The 21,697-nt window shown below is 41.1% G+C and overlaps 1 protein-coding gene across 1 annotated transcript; it reads left to right on the forward strand.

Moving 5' to 3' along the window:
• Positions 1 to 35: 35 nt before the first annotated feature.
• Positions 36 to 17,453, forward strand: ccar1 (cell division cycle and apoptosis regulator 1). The gene is made up of 26 exons (XM_041947099.1): positions 36 to 166; positions 2,030 to 2,191; positions 2,401 to 2,576; positions 2,686 to 2,832; positions 3,096 to 3,128; positions 3,907 to 4,103; positions 4,353 to 4,479; positions 5,044 to 5,163; positions 6,527 to 6,719; positions 6,896 to 7,040; positions 7,143 to 7,298; positions 7,437 to 7,662; positions 8,403 to 8,516; positions 8,745 to 8,911; positions 9,768 to 9,978; positions 11,176 to 11,259; positions 11,361 to 11,549; positions 11,822 to 12,013; positions 12,112 to 12,348; positions 12,446 to 12,575; positions 12,836 to 12,924; positions 13,018 to 13,158; positions 13,328 to 13,448; positions 13,634 to 13,816; positions 14,564 to 14,769; positions 16,393 to 17,453. The coding sequence occupies exons 2-26, from the start codon at positions 2,080 to 2,082 to the stop codon at positions 16,471 to 16,473; spliced, it is 3,777 nt and encodes a 1,258-aa protein (XP_041803033.1). The 5' UTR covers positions 36 to 166; positions 2,030 to 2,079; the 3' UTR covers positions 16,474 to 17,453.
• The last annotated feature ends 4,244 nt before the right edge of the window (positions 17,454 to 21,697 follow it).

Below are 21,697 nucleotides of genomic sequence, written 5' to 3' on the forward strand. Positions count from 1 at the left end.
AACATATCTTCTTTTTTTATTCGTGCTAGGAACAGACACACAGGGATAGAAACAATGTATTTGACAAGTAAATACAATTTGTTTTATCATCGTTGGGGCACGGACGGACTTCTAAAGATCGCGCATGCGCAGTTCATGTCTACATTGGCCGGCGCAGGGGACAGCGGTAAGCAGTGTTGACATGGTTTTAATCCAAACCTTACTATGGTAGTTATTTTACACGTTTAAAGCAAATTTGAAGTACATATATTAATTACATGCAGGAGAGTTGCTGCCACTAATTACTGTGTGTTTTTATGCTTTTAAAATATTGACCATTCAATGCTAACTGCCAGCGAACGTTAAATCGGGCCTCGCTTTCGGCAGCAAATCCAGCACGAGGCTAATCTGCAACAAAGCTAACGATGTCCGAATGCCAAGTGTTAGCTGAAGGCATAGCTGCTGTATCTTTTTTACAGTAGTCATGCTGAGTTTAAATATGGTAGTAGCTAAACAAGGCACGCTTCAATAATGTCGACGAAGCCATAATAAATTTAAGCTTTAGTTAGCTGCTGTTAACCACAACAATAACTGCATTAGCTTGCTAGACAAACGTAAAATATTAGCTAGCTGCCTTGGCTAGCCCACTGTCAGTTAAAGGGGCTAACGTTAGCTAAACTGCCGTTAAGGATGTCGAGTTTGCTGTGTCAGCAGTTACAATATACGGAGCAGAAATCTAGGTTGTTTTTTTTAATTGTCGCGCACGAGGAAGTAATTTGTTCTCTCGAAGTACTAAATCGTTCCGTGGCTTATTTCTGTCCCTCGTATAAGTAAATTATTGTAAAATAACCATAGAAACTATCGTATGATAAAGGTCAGTATGGCTTGTTTAGTGAGTAGAAGCAGCATTGTGCCCTGCAAAGGTGCTTTGAAATTAGTGAATGTATGCTCTCAAATGCAACATGTAAGTTATCGCATTCACTATGTAACCTTTCCCCTTTGGACTGCTTTTCATACAGTTTTGATGTTGCATTGGACAGGGGAATTTAACATATATTCAGACCACTTTATACAATTTAAAGGTAAATACTGTATATATACAGATTTTTATTTTAATTATTTGTGCTGCTACGTTTAACGAAGATAGTTCTTGTTCACTCACTTCTACACTAGCTTCTACACTGCTTTGGTTTTTAAACTAATAACTAATATACATTGGTTTAGAGAACATGCGTAACAAAACCACAGATGAAAGGTGAAACAATGGCAGCATGGCAATAGCTGTAGTTTTAGACTAGTTTTAGGCATAGTAAACTGCATTAGTACAGATGAGACTGTGCTGATATCACATAGCAGCATCCTCTCCATTGGCAATTAAAGCTCAGACTTATCAGTAGTAAACTATTAACCAAGCTGTGCAGCCTCATTGAATTGCATTTCACTGTCAAAAGTTTCTAAAAGGGATTGATGCTCAACTAACCATTTTAGCAACACCGTTAAGCTGCAGTCTATGTTTCTTCCAGTACCGATGTGCAACAGATGCACTGTGTGTATACCTACTGCTGTGAACTCAGTTCACCCTGAAACGTCTGGGGGAAAAAAGCAGTACCTCAGGGAAAGGGGGAGTGTGACTTTTTGATGCATGCTCTATGACCTAATTTGAAGAATATGTTTGACTCATACTAAAAAATATTCATAACTGCATGTTATTGAAAGTAATTATAGTAAAATTAAATATAAAAATCAAATTTAAAAAATGTAAAAAAAATCTGGTGGCGCATGTTTGAATGGTGATGTTGCATCATTAGACTTGGTTTTAGACCTCATTGTTAACGCTTTGCCAGCTATCTTTGGCTGTAAATGCACAGACAGCTGTTAATGAAACTTACCGCATTGCAAAGTAAAGAGTGACAGGTTATGGGCAATTCAGTGTAACTGCATGGAATTTCTGAGAATTTAAATTGTGTACTGCAACATTTGGATACAGTTTGTTTGTCAGTTATTTGGAGTTTTTGAAATAGTAGTTTGTTTGTCTCTGTTTTGTTTTTAGTAACAAGCATTGGCCTGGTGAGCAGAGACTGCCCTTAACCTAAGCGAGTCATGGCCCAATTCGGGGGACAGAAGAATCCGCCGTGGGCAACTCAGTTTGCCGCCACAGCGGTGTCCCAACCGGGCCACTCGGGACAGTCTCTTGATCTCAGCAGCCTGCACTGTGAGTATAGCAAAGCAGACATTCTAGGGTTCTTAATTATTGGAGACACAATTACAGAAATATTTAATGTTTTACTCTTTTATATTGACTCATTGACTCTTACCCATGTCATCACACCATGGTGGAATATCTTATTCTACATCAACACTCCCCATTCAATGTTTTCTTCTGCACCTCTGAATCTAGTTCCTTATTTTCCCTCTCTACAGCTCTTGGTGTGCAGCAGCCGTCTCTTCTGGGAGCATCTCCTTCTGTTTACTCTCAGCAGTCAGCCTTGGCTGCAGTCTCTCTCAGCAACCAGTCTGCTGCAAACTATCAGCTGTCTCAGCAAACTGCTGCCTTGCAGCAGCAAGCTGCAGCAGCTGCTGCTGCAGCACTACAGCAGGTCAGTCACTGTAAGGTAGTCCTAAGCACACTCAGAAATCTTGCCATCGTCACATTTAACAGTGTTTGATCAACAGCGATCTCTCCCATTTTCTTTGTAATGTATATAGTCTCAGATTAATACAGCCCTTCAGCAGTATCAACAGCAGCAGCAGCAACAACAACAACAACAGCAACAGCAGCAGCAGCAGCAGCAGCAACAGCAGCAACCTCCCCAGCAACCCCCTCAACAGCAACTGTACAATGTACCTCATCAGGTAAAACACAGACTTGTTTGTATCTCATCTTATTTTGGATAGTTCTATGCTCATACTAACCCTGGATAATATATTGGTTGGTTTAGAGAAATAAATTACATTGGCATCACGCTTCATATATTGATTTGTTATAGCTTCGAATAGATTGAAGTGTTGTGCAAAGTAGAAAATTTAAGTTTTGTTGGAGAAAAAGACGCACAGGTCATGTCATACAGCAGTAAACTTCACTCTTTGTCTTTTCTGTGTTTCGTCTTTCTTCACAGCTTCCACAGCCTCAACAGGCACTGCTTTCTCAGGTAATGCACAAAAGCACACATAAATTATCCACGTATATATATATTTTTTAATCATTTCAAAGATGCTAATTTCATGCTCATCATTGGGGTTGAATGACTGATTTCATCAAAGATCTTGTGCGCATATCTCTTTCCTGTTTTATGTCCTTTTTTACATGCATGTCATGTTCAGGGTCACAAGGGGATAGAGCCTATCCCAGCATGCATTAAGGGAGAGGGAGGATATACCGTAGACTGTCTGTGTAGTTTTTCTTCATTCTTTGTCCATCGTTTTATCTCACATCAAAAACTACACTGGTTTGAAGGGCTTCAAGGCTGAACAAAATATAAAATACCTCCGTACACAGCCAAGTTATTTTCACTTTTCTATCTGAGCAGATAAAGCATTTTTGGAGTGAGCCTATTGTGTCAGTCTCTCATCATCTTATTTGTATATTTCTCCAATTCATTGCAAATATTGATCTTTTTCTCAAAGTAGAATAAACAAATTCCAAGACATACATGCCTAATCAGTCCTTTTTGTTTACAGTCTGGTATTTGAAACTCAAACTAGGTCAAATGTTTGCATAGATGACCAGATCAAAGCATTTTTGCCTCATTGATTCCTGATGGATGTTCTCCATTTTCTTAATGCTGTTGTTTAGTTTCTCTATAGGAGAAGAAGCCATGTTTTGATTTGCTATCAAAATGTCTCCTTTTTCATTCTTGCTCAAGTGTGGTCATGGTATTTACTGATTGGGGTTAGAAATGCAACTTTCTTTCTCTTCTCAACCCTCAGCCCCCTGTCGCCTTGCCCACCAGCCTAAGCCTGTCCAACCCCCAGCAGACAGCCCAGATTACTGTTTCCTACCCAACACCGCGTTCAAGCCACCAACAGCAGACGCAGCCACAGAAGCAGCGAGTCTTCACTGGTGTTGTCAACAAACTACATGACACATTTGGCTTTGTAGATGAAGATGTCTTCTTTCAGCTAAGGTGAACAAGAGCATGGTCTTTGTATTGCATGGTCTGTGTTTTTCTTGTATGAATGTGTTGGTGGAATGATACCAACATCATCTCAATTTTTTTATCTCAATTTTATTAGCTACAGTTTCTTCCCAGGCCATTATTTAGGCCATAACCGATGGTTCCAAAGGATAACTGCACCTTTTTCAACCTTAAGACTGATGTGGCCTGACATATAGAGATGTTCAGAGATGTCTGAACTTTGTTGTATCTTTTCAGTGCTGTGAAGGGGAAGACTCCTCAGGTGGGTGACAGGGTCCTAGTGGAAGCTGTGTACAACCCGAACATGCCCTTCAAGTGGAACGCCCAGCGCATCCAGACCTTACCTCAGCTGGCAAACCAGTCGGTAAGAACACACAGAGGATGCACTTAGTCACCCAGGAAGGAGAGGATAACATTGTTGGGCACATGAATACGAACTGAGGGTTTCTGTTTGAATTTTCAATCATTATAAACGCAAAACTATTCATTCTTCTATTCATATTCTGCTACAACAATGTGAAGATACAGATTTTATTTGGCTTTTTTGTTTAGAAAAGATGTAATTTATTTATACTTACTCTGTAATAATCTTCACAATAGCTTTTCTCACATGTATAAAAGAGTCCCACTGATACTGACACTATGTGAACGTTGGTTCCAAAACATTGCCCCCAATCAAGCCCCTGCAAAGGCAGGAAACATTTTTAACACTTGCTTTGTACTTTGTATTTGTTTGTTTGATAAATTGACAACATATCTGTTTGAATTTTGGATATCCAACATGAGATCCACAGGTTCATTTTAAATCCTGGACAGTTCACCTGGCTTAGTCTGAGGAGAGTTTTTTTTTTTTTTTATTGTTTTTGTTTTTCTTTGTCCCTGTACCTCACTGTCTTTTATTGACTGTTGTGTTCTCAATCCCTCCTAGCATCAGCAGCAGCCTCAGCCTTTACCTCAAGCTTCCCCACAGCTCGGCAGCCTTTACAATGAGCCAGGGATGCAGCTGCGCTTCTCAGACATGCACTCCACAGCGGACAGCAGACAAAATGTAACCCCCTAGCCCTGAATCACACTGTTTTTGGTCCTTTCATTCTTCCTTTCTCTCCTTAATATTTAAATCGGTAAATCTCTCTACAGGGGACATTGCAGATGACAGGGACTTCAAGAAAAGCTGCTATAAATAAAATACCATTTCAACATGTTTTAAATAATGACAGAAACTATGTGCAGTATGAAGCAAGCATTTATTCAACCATTTAGAATTGCTTGCCAAAGTATATTGACATTTTGTGTTGGATTACAGTAATTTTTGGTAGAAATATTTGATTTGAAGTAGTACCACTGTAATCAGCACCTCACCAACTGAATAAGTGCCTTACTAAGCAGTGAAACTTTTGAAATATATTGATATTTGTAGTTGAGTTAATATTTCTGAATGCGGTGGCAGTGTCACCTTTTGGTTCAAGTGACCATTCTTCAACTTGACTGCCAGTTTTGTCCTCAGTACCATCCTTTGAGCATTATACTGAACTTGTCTACTCACTAAAATATCCTCAGAATAAGCAGCTCAATCATAAATTTTCCTACATGCAGCATGTGATTGATTAAACAGAACTGGTCATACTTTCCTACAATGTTTACTATAGGCTATACACCTAGCATGAAACTCAGGATCGCAAATGCTTCCTCTGTGTGAATTTAGTTTCCAAAAAATGTATCCCCCCAAAAAAACATTATTAAAATGACCTTAAAACAGCAGAACGAGAAGAAAATTTAATATTGCTGACGTGATCCAATCAATTGCCGAGATGGCTACACATTCATGTTAATATGAACTTCAGGTAGTGTTCGCATATTAAAGTCAGCCAGGCATCAACGGTTTGACTTGTACTTTGTAAAGAAGATCAGATAATCTCATGAGACAGTGTACAGGTTTAAGAAAATTCTTCAACAATACCCAGCCATAGTTTACTGATATCTCTTAAAGAATGTACCTTTTAACCATTATCTTTTGTTGGTAAGCAATGCCTCATACTTTCTTCAATGAAAAAAACATATATAAAAATTTGTCTTTTGCTTCAAACAGGTCAAAACCTGGATTATTACTTTTGTAATACTTCAATTGACTGGCAAAACTAAACTGAACCAGATCAACCCTGTCTGAGCACATGAAATTTTGTTTCACACCAGGTATTCTTTCATTAGGACACCCCTGATATGATTTCTACAATTCTTTTATTCAGACAGACATTCAGACCTTTTTTCCCAGCGTCTTTCTTTCAAGCAGCCACTGACCAAGTTTTCGTACAGTTCATCCTATTTGTTGAGCAGTCATAGGCACGATAACTTCAATGTTTCATATCTGTCTTCGAACATATGCTCACCTCTTTTTTTTTCCCCCTTTTCTCTAGAGCCAGCCTCAAGCTCCTAACATGATGAAGGCAGCCCCCACCATGCTGCAGTCACTACCTCCTCCAAACACATTCAGTGTTCCGGCCCAGGCGCCACCTCCTTCCCTCCTGCAGGCCCAGCTGTCTGCTGCCTCTTTGGCCCCTCTGCTCCAAAACCCTCCTCAGCCTCTGCTGCCACAGCCTCCACCCAAAGGTAAAATACTTGTCAATGAAATTACATTTGTCTAGTATTGGACCTAGAACAGTGAAGATCACCACTATCTTTCCAGCTGTTTTTGGCTCAGCATTGACCACAAAATCATAGCTGTCTTTGTGGTATGTTGAGTGGTTAAACAAGCTTGTGCTTTGCTTGATTTCCCTTGTCTGTAGATGTTTTTCCCGGCGGTCTGCTACAGCCACCAGTTAGAATGATGCCACAGCCGCAGCCTGTCCGACGAATCGAGCCCCCACCTCGTTTCCCCAGTCGCAATGATCGAGGCCCTGAGCTCATCCTAAGGACTAAAGAGGAACGCAGGTGAGATGGCGATAGAGATTACCTGAGATAATCTGATATTTGTTCCTAAAACATGCAGTGTGCGTGAGTTATTTATATGCATGTTTTTCGTAAATTTTTCAGTCGAGACAGAGACCGCGAGCGCAGACGGTCAAGAGAACGCTCACCTGCACGCAAACGTTCCAGAGACCGCTCTCCAAGACGTGACCGCTCACCTCGACGGCCTCGCAGGGTGGTGCCGCGCTATACTGTCCAGTTTTCCAAGTTCAGCTTAGATGGGTGAGTGCAATCTTTTCAGTGGAAACAGATCACTGAAGTTTTATACAGTACGGTATATCAACACTTCAGTGGTGTGATTGTCAACAGTATGTACTACTTTGTCTTGTGGAGGTATTAACTGTCCTCTGGGTTCTCCAGTTCCAGTTGTGACATGATGGAGCTGAGAAGGCGCTATCAGAGCCTCTACATTCCCAGCGACTTCTTTGATGCGGTGTTTACCTGGGTGGATGCCTTCCCTCTGACAAGACCCTTCCAGTTTAGTAACGCCTGTAACTTCCACATCTTGCACAAAGAGGTGGATCCTCTAGTCAAAAATACGGCTGTGTTGGACCCTCCAGATGCCAACCACACCTACAGTGCCAAGGTATGACTGTTAATGATAAATACATCGCACCAGTGTGTTGTCACACAGCAGCTATTTTGCAGAAATTCAACAAAAGAGCAAATGGTGTTTCTGTTTGCAGTGCAGCCAAGCAAACTTCTGTTAATAAAGAAGTTGGTAGATAATAATTTGTTTGTTTGTTAGATAATAACAATGTGATTTAATGCTGCACATGTGAGGACACAATAGAAGGGCACAGTAAAATTGGTCATCTGAGGAGTTGCAGGTATGCAGCTGTCACCTGCATGTCTTCATTTAACATCTCCTCCTTGTTCCAGTTCTGCATTGCAAAAAATTAAATGATCTGCTGAAGAAGAAAAAAGGCTGAAAAAGTTTGTTGTCTTGTTTTGTAGTATTTGCAAATGGCCGTGTGTTTCACTAGTTCATTGCTTTGTATGTGAAGCAGCAGCAGTAGGAAATGTCCCATTTGCATCAGCAGTAACTTTATACAGCTCTGATATGATAAAGATGAGAGCGAGACTACATATGTAAACAGTGAGGCTGTTAGCAATTAAATAAAGTTAGTATGGATTATCTGCATATATTTTCCTGTGGATACCTGGTGACTCTACCAATAACTACTATACAGAAACATAATTGAAGAATGTAAATACATGAATGGCTACTGGAGAAAAAAAAATGTGAAAAGAGTGTCAAAATGGGTTTTGATTTCATGAATATTTTAAGGATTATAACTTAAATGCCTTCTTTTTATGTTTCAGGTGATGCTACTGGCTAACCCCAGTATAGAGGAGCTCTATCACAAGTCCTGTGCTCTGGCAGAAGACACTCAGGAAGTCAAAGACTCCTTCCAACATCCTGCTAGACTCATTAAGGTACATCACACACTTGACATGCTTTTACCATGTGCATGAGCTGACAATGATGTAATAATCCTATTCCATTGCTGAGTACTCACAATGTGGAAGTATGTTTACTGACGTTGGCTCTCCTGTATAAACCACCCTCCGCGCCTGTTATCCATGTCGCCATTCCCACTTCCTTTCATCTAACCTATTGTACTCTGTGGCTCTTCTTTCCACCCATCTATCTTTCTCCTTTAGTTTTTGGTGGGGATGAGAGGTAAAGATGAGGCCATGGCCATTGGTGGTCACTGGTCTCCCTCTCTGGATGGAGCTGACCCAGAGAGGGATCCTTCAGTCCTTATAAAGACAGCCATACGCTGTTGCAAGGCACTCACAGGCATAGACCTTAGTCTGTGCACTCAGTGGTAAGGGCTGTTATTCTCATCCAAATATATTTTTCTCATTGACTGTGTTTCTGTTTAAACCTGTTAACTCTGCTGGTATCAAAATCCCAAATTGAGTAAATATGATATGCTGCATAATGTTACTACCTCTATGCTAAATCTTATCCTGGACATGTTGGGTAATATTTTTTGTTCCTTTTTTTTATATTAATGATTATTGTGTTGTTAATTTGCTACCTATAATTTATTCTTATTATTTATGGTGTTTGTGTAGTGTTCTTTTTGGCCTTTTGTGTGTTGTTGTCTTGGCTCTCTCTTTCTGTCACACTCTCTGTACATACATATATGCATATTTCATTGTGATGAAAAACCAAACGCATGGACTGTGGCTGGAAGCAGTAGCCTGGACCAGAAGACACTCATTACTTTTTCTTTTTTCTTTTTTTTTTTGTTCTCTCTGTTAAATATCTTACATATTTAACTGGCTTTCACTGTCCTGTTGATTCTGTCTCTCTTTGGACAACCCTAATGTAGTGCACTAAGTGTAACCCAGGTTAAATGTGGAACACTCATCTATAATTGGCTGAAGCTATAAAGGGGATGAATTTGGGGATGTGATTTATTTTATGTGATTGTCTGTCAACTTTTTCAAAATGGCTGCCGTAACCTGTGACAACAGTTGGAGAGCTGCAGACTGGGTCCATTTGTCTATGCTGTGTGTAGTGTGGGAGAAGGGCCACTGTAATGATGTGTACGATCATTCAGTGACCTCATGGGAGGGAGTAGTTGTAGAAGGCTTGCCCTAGCAAGGCTTGCCTTTTATACTGTGCCCTGACCAGAATGTTTCTTTCCAATGCACCTTCTTCCTTTGCGACAGGTATCGTTTTGCAGAGATTCGCTATCATCGGCCGGAGGAGACACACAAGGGGCGGACAGTCCCTGCTCATGTGGAGACAGTGGTTTTGTTTCTTCCGGATGTTTGGCATTGTCTTCCTACCCGCTCAGAGTGGGAGGTGCTGTCACGGCGACTCCGGGAGCAGCTGGCTGAGAAGCTGTCGGTCGAGCGAAAGGAGGCAGATGGAGAACAGGCACTGAACCGCTAATCCCTCTCTTCTCATTTCCGATTCTCACAGGAAGGCACAGGAATTACAAAAAACAAACCCCAGATACACATCAGACACAAAGCACACCTCACCAGTCACGCAGACAGACACGAACACAGGCAGATTATTGTTCCACCAAACCTCACCTAGGCTTCCTCTGTTTCCTCCTCCACCTGTCCCTTTCTCCTCTGCTCCAACTCCTCCATTCCTCCATCAGCACATCCACCTTCCCTCACAACCAGCAGACACATACAGTGGAAGCAGTGAGACTAGGTTGTGTTGTGTAGGCCCTGATCGCAACTGATAAAACAGCTTCCAGCACCTCAAACACCTTGTAATTTAATTCAAATCTGAGTGTATTAATTCACGTTAATTCTGGCATTTCATTTTGCATTCATTTATTTCTAAACTGCTTTGAATTTGGGTGCTTGCAAATTGGTGTAGTAATGGTTTCAAATACTTTCTCAGGTTTGAGCCAGTGGTGATTTTTCTTAACACTGGAGTCTGAAATTTTTAACGCTGGAATCTGTGGAGTCAGTTGCGTGTAAATAATGTATTTGTTGTAGAAATGTGTGTTTTTATATGATTTTTCACATCAATTTGATATTGTCTGACTTTGAAAAGAGACCCTCCCCCAAGTCCTGCTTCTTGTCTGTTCTTGTTGTTGGATTCTACATTCACATTTGGACTATATGTAGAATTTGGTTTTTCCAGGGCAGTTGGTTGGACAGAAGGACAAATGGCTCCTATCTGACGTAGGTGTATTAAACCCATAAATGGCAATACCCAATACCCCAGGCATAGACCATGGTAGGGCCACCCTATCCTCCTCCGTTTGGAGACCAGCTTCAGTTCACCTGATGTACCTACACACCTTTTGGACACACCTCTCATTGATTTTTACCTTTTTTTGTGTTCCACAGATTGATTGATTGGCAGCTGGGGGGCATTTCTGTTGTTTTTTTATAAGAGCTAGAGAGCTTCCCTGTGTGCGCTTCAGTAGCAGTGGACTTAAACACAGTCGAGAGCTCACTAGGACGAGACAATGAAAGACAGATGTGACCTTGCTTCTTGCACGGATCAACTTTAAAGTTCACTCAGGTCCTAAGTTGTATGCTGACTGTTTGCTATCCCACCTCTTTCTCTCTCTGCCTGTCTCTGTCTTCATCATTTCCTGTCAAGGAGGAAGAGGAGAAGGATGATGGTGAATCGAAGGACGTTAGTACTCCCACTCACTGGGCGAAACTTGACCCGAAATCAATGAAGGTAGGGCTCAAGGAGAAAGTCTAAGCACTGGTGGAATTACTGTAGTACCTTGTAACATGTTAAATGTGTGTTTCCCATGGCCCTGTTTTCTCCCCTTGTAGGTAAATGACCTGCGCAAGGAGCTTGATTGTCGTTCTCTAAGCTCTAAGGGGTTAAAGTCACAGCTGATAGCTCGCCTCACCAAGCAGCTGAAGGTGGAGGAGCAGGTGGAGGAGTCCAAGGAGCCGGAGAAACCAGAAACCAAAATTCCTGAGGAAGAGGAGCCGACTCGCACTGAGGAAGACAGAGAGGTACAGAGAATTTTATTAATGGGAGAATTAAAGGAAAAATGTTTAATGATATGAGAGAGTTTAGTCGTCAAGTTTTTTTTTTTTTTTGTGGCAACACTAATGTGGATGTCTCCTTATATTGGACAAATCAGATATGCAGTTGTTATTGAGAGGCAGGTATTACATTTTACAGTTTTGTCAGTCTTTTCAATATTATAAAACCTTTTAAGAAATAACGAAATCATGATTTTTGCCTGAAACGGTCTTCTAACTGAAGTTTGCTTCTCTGTTAGGAGGAGGAAAGGAAGAGGCTGGAGGAACTTGAGCGCCAGCGGAGAGAAAGGCGCTACATCCTCCCTGACGAGCCTACCGTCCTTGTTCACCCCAACTGGGCAGCCAAGAATGGCAAATTTGACTGCAGTGTCATGTCTCTGAGTGTGCTGCTGGACTACCGGCTGGAGGACAACAAGGAACACTCTTTTGAGGTGAGAATTCACAGTCACAGCATTTGTTTAATGCTGAAAATGAGTGTGAGATGTTCAATAGAAAATCAACTGAATCTGTTTAATCTCTCACAAACCAGGTTTCCCTATTTGCTGAGCTGTTTAACGAAATGCTACAGAGAGACTTTGGCTACCGCATTTATAAAGCCCTCGCTGCTTTTCCTGCCAAAGACGAAAAGAAGGAGAAGGAGAAGAAAGCCAAAAAGGAGGTGGAAAAGAGGGAGGCAGAAAAGCGTGAAATAAAGAAGGAAAAAGAAGAGGAGAATGAAGAGCCAGTAGTAAAGAAGACCAAAGAGGATGAGGAGGAGAAGAGGAAGGCAAGCCTCTCAAACCCACCTGTTCCTTTCAGTCTGTCAGGTGCTCAAACAAGTGGAGTGTTTTTTCATCTAATTTTGTGTCTTGTGTTTTAAGCAGAGCGATGAAAAGACTGTGAAAAAGGAGTCGTCTCGAGACGAAGAGGAGAACGAAGATGATGGCAGCACGGCCAATGCTGAAGAATATGACCCCATGGAGGTTGAAGATGCAGATGACGATGATGATGATGGTATAGCACTCTGTCCTTTTCTTGAAATATAACCTAATAGATTACTTTTGAATTCCCCACAATATGATTTGGCCAGTGATGAGAAATCATGCACCACGCTGAACCTGTGATGGATAACATTACCACAGTTTCTGAGGCTTAAAGTGGGAAGATACACACAGATTAAACACAATAAGTAATAATTAAATGATTAAAGATGTATTGGCACTTCTTCAACCTTGTTCTTCTTTCAACTTGATATTTTTATTGATCCTTCTAAGACAAGGATGACGATGACTCCAATGACAGAGACAGGAAAGATCGCAAGGATGACCGCAAGTCGTCAAAAGAGAGGTCCTCTAAAGACAAGGTTGGTTGGTTATTGCTGTAAGCATATTATTAAGACATTGATTTAGTGTAAAGATGATTATTGTTATACATGTGGTTGTTGTTGTTATACCAGGAGAAGAAGCAGATGGTCACACACAACAAGGAGCTGCTGATGGCATTTGTCTACTTTGACCAGAGCCACTGTGGCTATTTGCTGGAGAGAGACTTGGAGGAGATCTTGTACACACTGGGATTGCACCTTTCACGTGCTCAGGTGAACACACACACAAATCTAATCATGTTTATGGTTTGTATCCGGGTGTGTGCATCCCTGATTTTGTCATTCATTTTGCTCACTGACTGCCTGCCTTCTGATGTGTTTGACTTTTCTCTCTGGGGATGTTTTATATACAATAATTTAATCGATTTTTGTCTGTTTCCAGATAAAGAAGCTGTTGAACAAACCGGTGGTCAGAGAGTCTTGTTACTACCGTAAACTGACAGACAGGGGAAAGGATGAACCCATTCCTTCCTTTAATGAAGCCCATATTGAAAACCTCATAGGTAGGGTAACATGGATCTTTATGGCTGAAATTGTTTCCATCAATGTTTTAATATTCAATTAAGCACTTTTTTTTGTTCTAGGATGACATAGAAAGTTTCTTAAAATAAGCCACAGCTATCATATGGCAGACAGCTGCTGTAGCTGATTTCTTTCCTTATGAAACTCTTCTCTCTTTTCCTGTCAGGTAACCGAGGACTACTTCCTGCTCCAAAAGCTCGTGCTCAGTCAGAACCCAGTGAATCTGGTAATCTGATCGTGTATAATGGAGCCATGGTTGACATTGGCAGCATGATGCAGAAACTGGAGAAGAGTGAGAAAGCAAGAGAGGAGATAGAACAGAAGCTCATGGTGCAGGATGCCAAAATGGGTATGAATTGAATTGTATTATATTGTATATGTTATCTTTGGAAATTATGTCATAATCAGAGTTGCAAGCTACACTCTGTGTCAGTAGTCCATCTGGACAATGATCTGGCTCAATTTGAGCTTTGCTAAAAGAAGCCCAGTCTCACATCATTCAGCATTCTTCCTGCTGTGGTTTCTGTTGAACGTGGACTGGCACATTGCTACCAACTGCCTTATACAAAGTATAAAATAGGATTCGGTAATATTGTCTTTCATTGTGAATGGTTAGGAAAATACCCAGAAGTTTCTGTACTTGCTGCTCTTGGACAGTCTTTCCTACATAAAGCATCAACATTGTCTGTGAAATTCAGTGTGATCCATGTACTGTATGTACCCAGATACTTGAAACTGTTGCTCTTCCACAGACTGACCAGAAAGTGAAAGACCTGCTAATGGAATTGCATAATTTATCTCACTACCTTAACAAACAAATTGTAAAAAACATGTGAATATTGGCTATAATATGTTGTAAACCCTGACCAAAATTGTTACCATTTGGTTGATGAGTATTTCCAATATTATGGAAACTTTACCAAACAATTAAATTAATTTGCGAGCCTTTGTTTTCTCAAGTGCTATTAACAATGAAGTTTGAGTACTAGAAAAATGGAATTTGACCTGAATTTGCTTTTTGATGCTCACTGTGCTCAATCGTTGACCTTCCTGCACTCTATCCTCCACCTAACTTTGTTGTTGTGTCTCATTCCAGATGAAGATGCAAAGGTGAAAGCGCAGCTGGAGCAAGCCAACAAAACTTTGTCCAGGGAGCTGGAGGAGGTGAAAAGCACTCTGAGCCAAACTGAGCAGACTCTGAAGGCTGTTGAGGAGGAGAAGACGACCTACCACGACCAGATCATCAAAACGTCCAACACCTTGATGTCATCCGTCAAAGGACTGCTGGCAGTGCTGAAAAAGGTGAACCATTTGTAAAATCCACCAAATTGCTTTGTTTTTACCATGAGGCATGAAGTGATGCATCAACATTGCTGATGTGTGTGTGTGTGTGTATTGTTTTAATAGCTTTATTCAGACAGAACAAAGTACAGACAGAACTATGCACTCACATGATATATGAGAGAGGGAACATCCAAATGTTTTGATTTTAACTTATCTCACCTTTGAAGCCTTAATGACCATGGAGAACCAGAGCGACGCTCACCAGTGCTTCTAGCACCGATACTACTGATATGTTTTCACATCAGTTCCATGTTAATAGAGAATCCTTCTGCCTGTTTTATAATATCAGACAATGCACAAGCATTGAACTACAGGAAGTTAAGTGTTTCATTCCTATTTGTTCACATGCTGTACTTATATTTTCATGTATTGATTCACACAGTTGGCATGAATGAACAGTGGAAATATTTGGAGAGGCTGTTGGCCCCAACGAGGGTTTTTAACCTCTTCTGCTGTGGTCGCACTGAGAGAGGAAAAATAGATTTTATAGGCGATAGTGTTTTCTGGTTGATTAAACTGATTTTATGCATAGGAGATGATGATTGAGACAATAAATTTTTTACAGGGATCTTAGAAGCCAGAGGCGCATTCTGTCTCTGTATGTTTGACCCTGTGTTGCTGTGGCTCTTATGTTAATCTGAGAGCTTTCAATTCAGACTTGTGCTGTGCTGAAATTAATTTCCAAGTGTGAAGTGTTAGTCGTTCTGACCGAGTAAGATTGCTGCCATGACTTTTACGTGAAAGCAGTGATGGTCGGGTGAAGACTTACGAGGCTTTGGGGCTGAAAAAAGAAGCTTCGGGGCTTCAATTTCAGCAGCACAGTGACATCTGGTGACCGGCAAAACTTATAGCAGCCTTTCAAGGCTGGAGCCGAAGCATTACGACGCCTCGCTGTCTCCTGTGTGAGCAATACAAGTCCAAGAAGCCTGCAGGTTATTATTAAATCTGTAATACATTTTAAAGCTCTGCATTAATGTGTTAATGTTTAAGTTAAAAAAAAAAATCCTCAATGCGTTGCCTAAAAAGCCTAGATATTAAAAACAAAATTGACATAAAACATCAGTGTACCTTATTGGTGTGGTTTAGATCCAGTTTCTACTGTGGACTCGTTTTTAACTTCAAAGATGATATTTATGTAACATTTCATGTGAGTTGCAATGTCATGATTTTACAGTGATATTCATTGAATTAGTCGATTTCTATTGTAACACTATTACTTTGTATCAGATGGAAACGTTCCCATTTAATGGTTATGTCTTCCGACTGTATATCACCATGTGTCTCAGTTATTCTCTACTCTTCTCATTTTACTAATCTGCATCACATAGTTTATCTGTAACACTTTCTAAACTCCAATCACATGTTTTTTTTTTCTTCATTTTTAAACAAGCTCTGTCACAGTGTATTCAAACGGTGCACAGAGTTGCTCCGTCACAGGAGTGAAACATGCTTCAGTATCATCCACCCATCTCTACATTGAAGTGGCCAGGGTGCTAATTCAGACATGAGAACAACATGTGAAATTCTGTCAGGGTCAATGTCTGGAAGTGGTTGTATTTACTGTTTTTCTTCCTTTTTCAGGATGAAGAAGAAAATGAGTCTGTTGATGAAGTTGCTGGCGATCACATTCAGACGTCCCAGACAAATGGTGCTGATGAATGAGTGACACATTTAAAATAGATGAAGCTATTCTGTAACACTGATTATCTTAAAAATTGTAAATATTCACTAAACAAGCATAATTTGGCTGTGTTTAATTTGGACCTATTGTCTCCCAGGTACATGTATAAATTAATTAATTAGTTCCCTTGTGTTAATTTGACTTCAGTTTGTGTGTACAATAGATTTGTTTCTGAGTTACATTTCTTACCTAGAAGAATTTTAAGTATGACAAAGCTTTGAAGTTGCTAACATTTCATTTTGCCATTGCTTTTGCTTTGTCATGGCCAATAAAACGCCACAATGTAGACTTAAATGCCAGTATGTGTGAGTTGTACTTTTTTGTTTGAGATTTTTGTTTTTCTAATGAGCAATAATGATGCTATTTATGTGCAAGAGAATTCATGAAAGAAGACTGTATTTAAAAGAAAATTATTTTGGATGAAAAAGGGTGGGAAAGGGTTCCATGTGGTTCTGACACAATTTCTTTGTAAATCATCCCAATCTGATGTTTAACCACAACTACATTGAATAAACGCCTTCGGTTTGTAGTTCTTTTTATCTTTGCTGATTTTGGGTTCTGCTGTTTTGTTTTTTCAAACACATGGCTATGCATGGTTCCTGCCTCTCTTGGACCTTTTCGCTGTCAGCACCTCATGACTGTATCCACCGACTGCTGCACTGCCAGTTCCAGATTTTCATGTTCTGTTCTGACAAGTGTCACAGCATCAGTCTTGTTTTCTGAAAAAGGAAACTACACCAAAAGATATGTTCAATGAATGTGTGTTCTCCTGAAGGAATCTTGCTGCAAAGAGACATGAACACTTTGAAATCCATCTCTGAACTTTCTGCGTTGGTTTGGGTTCTAGAAAAGAGGCACAATTCCGTTCAAATGTGCTTCAAAGCAGGCAGTTTTATTTTTCTATTGAAAATGTACTCTATGGATGTCTTGTGCAAAAGTAAAGTGGTTCATTTTAACACTACCATGTGTCAGCATTTTTTCCACCTGTTAATATCATGATTTACAGTAGTGATTTTCCTGTCCGGAGCTAATGCTAAGCAACAGTCTAAGTAGCTAACTGCTGAATTACTGTTGGGATAACGTGTTCAACATTAACGTGGTGTTTTCTTCCTCCCAGAGATTCTTAATGCAATTTATCAGGTATAGTGTCCCTGTGGTTGGAGAGAGAGGTTATTGGGTGCAACCGGACTCAGTTTGGATGAGGAATATTAATTTTGTGAGTGAGTTTGTCTGAGGAACGGGGAGGCTCCTGCTTCACAGCCTCTCATAGATCATGTACCTTTGAAGCTTTTGTTTCCTGAGGTGTCTCTTTTATGTCTGTGAGCCGCTGGACTTTTCTGACCTCCTGTCGATGTAATTCTAGGTTTGTTTCCTCTCCCGCCACTCCCTTCACAAGGGTACACACTTAACTTCGCACTCTTTGCTTCCGCACATTGTCATACTATTATGAGACTGGGTATTAATTACCACTGTCATCCAATGATCACTTTGGCTTTCATAGGTTTCTGATATCATGGTAAAATGCATGCTGTCCAGGTCTCCAGTCGAATCTGTCATATGTGCTGCTCACTCAGGAAACTGGTGTCTCTTCATTTATTTCAGACACCATTTACATACACTTATTTTTAGAGCTTTTGGGCCCTGTTAGCCTCCTGCTGAGGTAATCAAGAAGACTTCACATCATATAAACCCACAGATCTTTTTTTTTTTTCAGTTCTTTGGTGCTGCAGCTGTGAAACTGGCTGCTAAATGTGTTCCCACCAAGAATGAGACCTTGTTAACCCTAAAAAAAAAAAAAAACCTTTGCAGGAAACATCCCTGTCTGTTTCCAGCAGCTTGACTATGTCACTTCCTAGAGAACAATGACTAGCTGTCACCCAGCACTTTGGTTATGTGGCTGCTTTTGTCCTGGTGTCATGCTCTGAATGCTTGACAAACAAACCTCATTTGTCCCCCGAGGAACCACATGCAAACTCTCCACCCCTGCAATCGCTCTGTGTGTGTGTGAGGGAGTTTTACACATGGATGTGCATGCATATGCGTATGCATGCACATGCAGTGTGTGAAATTAGACCCCACCGCAGAGAGCAGGGCAGGTAACCCCACTCCCAGGCTGCAACAGAAGGCTTTTGTGGCCACTTCCCCGCCCCTCCTCTTTAACCCCCCCATTCAAGTATCAAAGAGCCGCTGCACCCACAGACCGGTCTGCTGACAATCAGGCCATTTCAATGCAGGGTCGGAGTTTCCAGGGTGGGGGCAGACAGGGTTAGTAAAAAAGGGAGTTCGGTTTAGTGACTGATCATGTTGCCATTTTCACCCTCTCCACTGATGCTCGCTTTTCATGTAAATCAGACCTCTCCAGTCTTTGGGTGCAGCAGTTATGGAGCATGTGTAGATGCAGTATGAAGCTGCACTGGCCACATTGTTAGTTTAACTAATTCTTGCTCTTCCACATGCTTGCAGATTTGTTTATGTTCTTCCTTCTCCCTCATCAGCACTTTGGTAAATCACTGTTTTCCATTAACACCCTCCATCCCATGTGCATGTCAAAAGTTCAGAGTCGTAGTTATCATGACAAAAGCAGCTCCCCCTGCCTCACACACACAGCCTATAGAGTCCCAGTGGGTCAGCTTTTCAAAACCTGTCAGGAGTCAGTGTTTGTTAGCTCTCTCTGCATTGTTTCTGGACAATCCCGCCTATGATGGCGACATGATAAGACACAAATGCAGGTTTCAGCCCAAATGTAACCAAACAAACCAACCTGCATTTAGATTTTTAACCTCTGAATCCTAAGGAATCTGAAGTAACTTAACAACGACGGTGTCCTTTAAATTCACAGCTCTGTGCTAAACTTTCTTTTACCTCAAAAGATTTGTTCTTTGCTCATTATTGTCTGGCTGTATTATGCAGCATAGAATTGAATTTCCTGGGCGATGAATTGCGATAGAGATAAGTCATTCAGACGACAAATGACCCAGCTTCCCTTACACATCCTCTGGGGTAAATAAACTTTTTCTCACTTTTTGCACATCTCAGAGTTTTGCCAGAAATCTCTCTGACCACCAAAGTCAAACAAGCAAGTCAACCGCCCTCTTACGTGCTGTTTGATACTTCAGGTAATTGATACATGAGAGGCTCCATTGAGCAGCTCTGCTTGTCTCCCCCAGCAGGCTGCACGGGCCCCTGCCGGAGCAGAGGAGGCCCTGTTCAGCTGGAGCAGCAGGAACCTGGCTTCCTCTGGAGCGGCGCAGCAAAGTGGTGTAGTTGTTGAGGAAACGATCCCCCTCTCAAAGGCCTTTCCCTGGGAATACTGGGTTACAGTGTGAGAAAGTTCCACGGTTGTTTTTGACAGCGTGTCTGAGGGGCGTCTCCCGCCTCGCCTCCGTGCTGTGTGGACCGCCGTCCCAAGACCTTCAGGACCAGCAGAACATCGACTGCTACAGTATCCTGATCAAGTGCAGCGTAAGTATGAATGATAGGACACTGTGCAGGGCTGCAAAATCAGGTGGCCCTTTAATGCAACTGTACACCACTTCACATCAATTTGAAGCAAGTTTCACATTTCACCAGTTAACAATAGTCGCACAAAGCTCAGCATTCATCTGGGCTTAGTATCTACACTTTGGGGGAAAAGCAGATATTCCCTAATTGCCACTGCATGCTGCCCTGAAGGAAAGTATGTCACTCAATAAGATAATCATACAGTGGGAACCCAAGATTGCCAGCACCAGCTTGCTTTCCGGAAAAAACAAACATTTCCATTGTAAAATTGCATAGCTGGCTTTGACACGGTGCATGCAAACATGGGTCAAAATATCTACAGAGCAACAATGTGTGTGTGTGTGTGTGGTGTGGGTGTGTGTGTAGGGTAAACACAGGAAACATTTCCATCCAGGCCAGCTGGTACAATAACTACCAGTCAGTCAAAAGGCTGCAGGTGTGCAGGGTCAGCCGGCCAAGAACTCAAAGCAATTTAAAGATCTGTAACAAATGTGTATCATCTGAATCCATGCTTGATTTGTGTTTCCATTTTCCTTCCTCTGTCTTAGTTTAATGTCAAATCACCTCCTGACAACATGTTCTGGTCGGATTCTAGTGACCACGCTAACACCTTACGTATGCAGCATGGTAGAAGACAGTGTGTCCAATGAGATGAAGTGAGACAGTTTTGCATATATCATGCAACTCTTTAAAAGGATGAGTCTGGTGATATTTAGTATTTTGTTATATTCAACAAACCCCATTAAACCAACAATGAAATAACAAGTACTGGTTGTGTAGCCAAATCCTAATTACTCTGTGTGCCATAGACCTCCATTACTGTCAAAAACAGTCATAAACACATAAATTAGCCTGTTCCTTCATCACGATAAACACGACCACTGTAATTTATTTTGAGTAATCCCACATGCACCATCCTGCTGTGAATACTCATAGGCACGCCAAATGTGTATTACACCGCCACTGAAAATAGTCCCTGAGTTTGCTCAAAACCACAGTGCTTTTAATTGTTTTAGAAAATTCTTTAGACTATATCTGTGATCTGTTTTTAAAACCCTCAGCAGGAATGTATGGGCCTCGGGCCGAGAGCCACAGACATGGAAGTGATGTTGTAAAATACTGAGAGACAGACTAATAAACTTTTAGCTTTGGTCTTCGTGGGATGTGTTGACAGTAAGTAAAATACAGATTAATGCTGGCCTTTAAAATTTTAAATGCAATGCTTAATTGATTCTGTCTCTGATGCTGTGCCTTAACGTGACTTTGACTTCCACATCCGCTAAAGATATTGTGCTGTTGTTTTCAGAAGTTATAAATTGGCCACAGAAATCAGCTATACCATAAAAAACAAAACAACCGTTGACTTCCACTGCTATAATAATTTCATTAAACCAGCAATAACTGATTTTTTTGGCCACTTGGGGGCAGCAGAAACATGCTGTGACAACATTAGCATTAATTTGATTAATTCCTGATTAATTCTTTTTAGCTGTTTTGGTCTACACCAAATCCTGAGGGAAATTAATGGTGCAAATTCGATTAAATATCGAACAATGTGTTTTTAGTATTGCAAGCAAGGTGACAGTTAGCGTTTCCAGCCAACCTCCTCTCTGCATCCTGCATCCTCCAGCTCTCCTTCCTGGACGTCTTCCTCTCTCAGAGCTCTAAAACTGACCAGGAAGGCTCCATGAGGTATTTCCTGCA

This window comes from Chelmon rostratus, chromosome 11 (genome assembly GCF_017976325.1).
Source record: "Chelmon rostratus isolate fCheRos1 chromosome 11, fCheRos1.pri, whole genome shotgun sequence".
NCBI lineage: Eukaryota > Metazoa > Chordata > Actinopteri > Chaetodontiformes > Chaetodontidae > Chelmon > Chelmon rostratus.

Excerpts from the sequence above, each read along its gene's own strand:
- ccar1 (XM_041947099.1), top strand. The coding sequence starts at position 2,080 with ATGGCCCAATTCGGGGGACAGAAGAATCCGCCGTGGGCAACTCAGTTT. Across the intron at positions 4,480-5,043 it reads CTCAGCTGGCAAACCAGTCG|CATCAGCAGCAGCCTCAGCC; the intron begins GTAAGAACACAC and ends AATCCCTCCTAG. Across the intron at positions 12,349-12,445 it reads ATGAGGAGGAGAAGAGGAAG|AGCGATGAAAAGACTGTGAA; the intron begins GCAAGCCTCTCA and ends TGTTTTAAGCAG.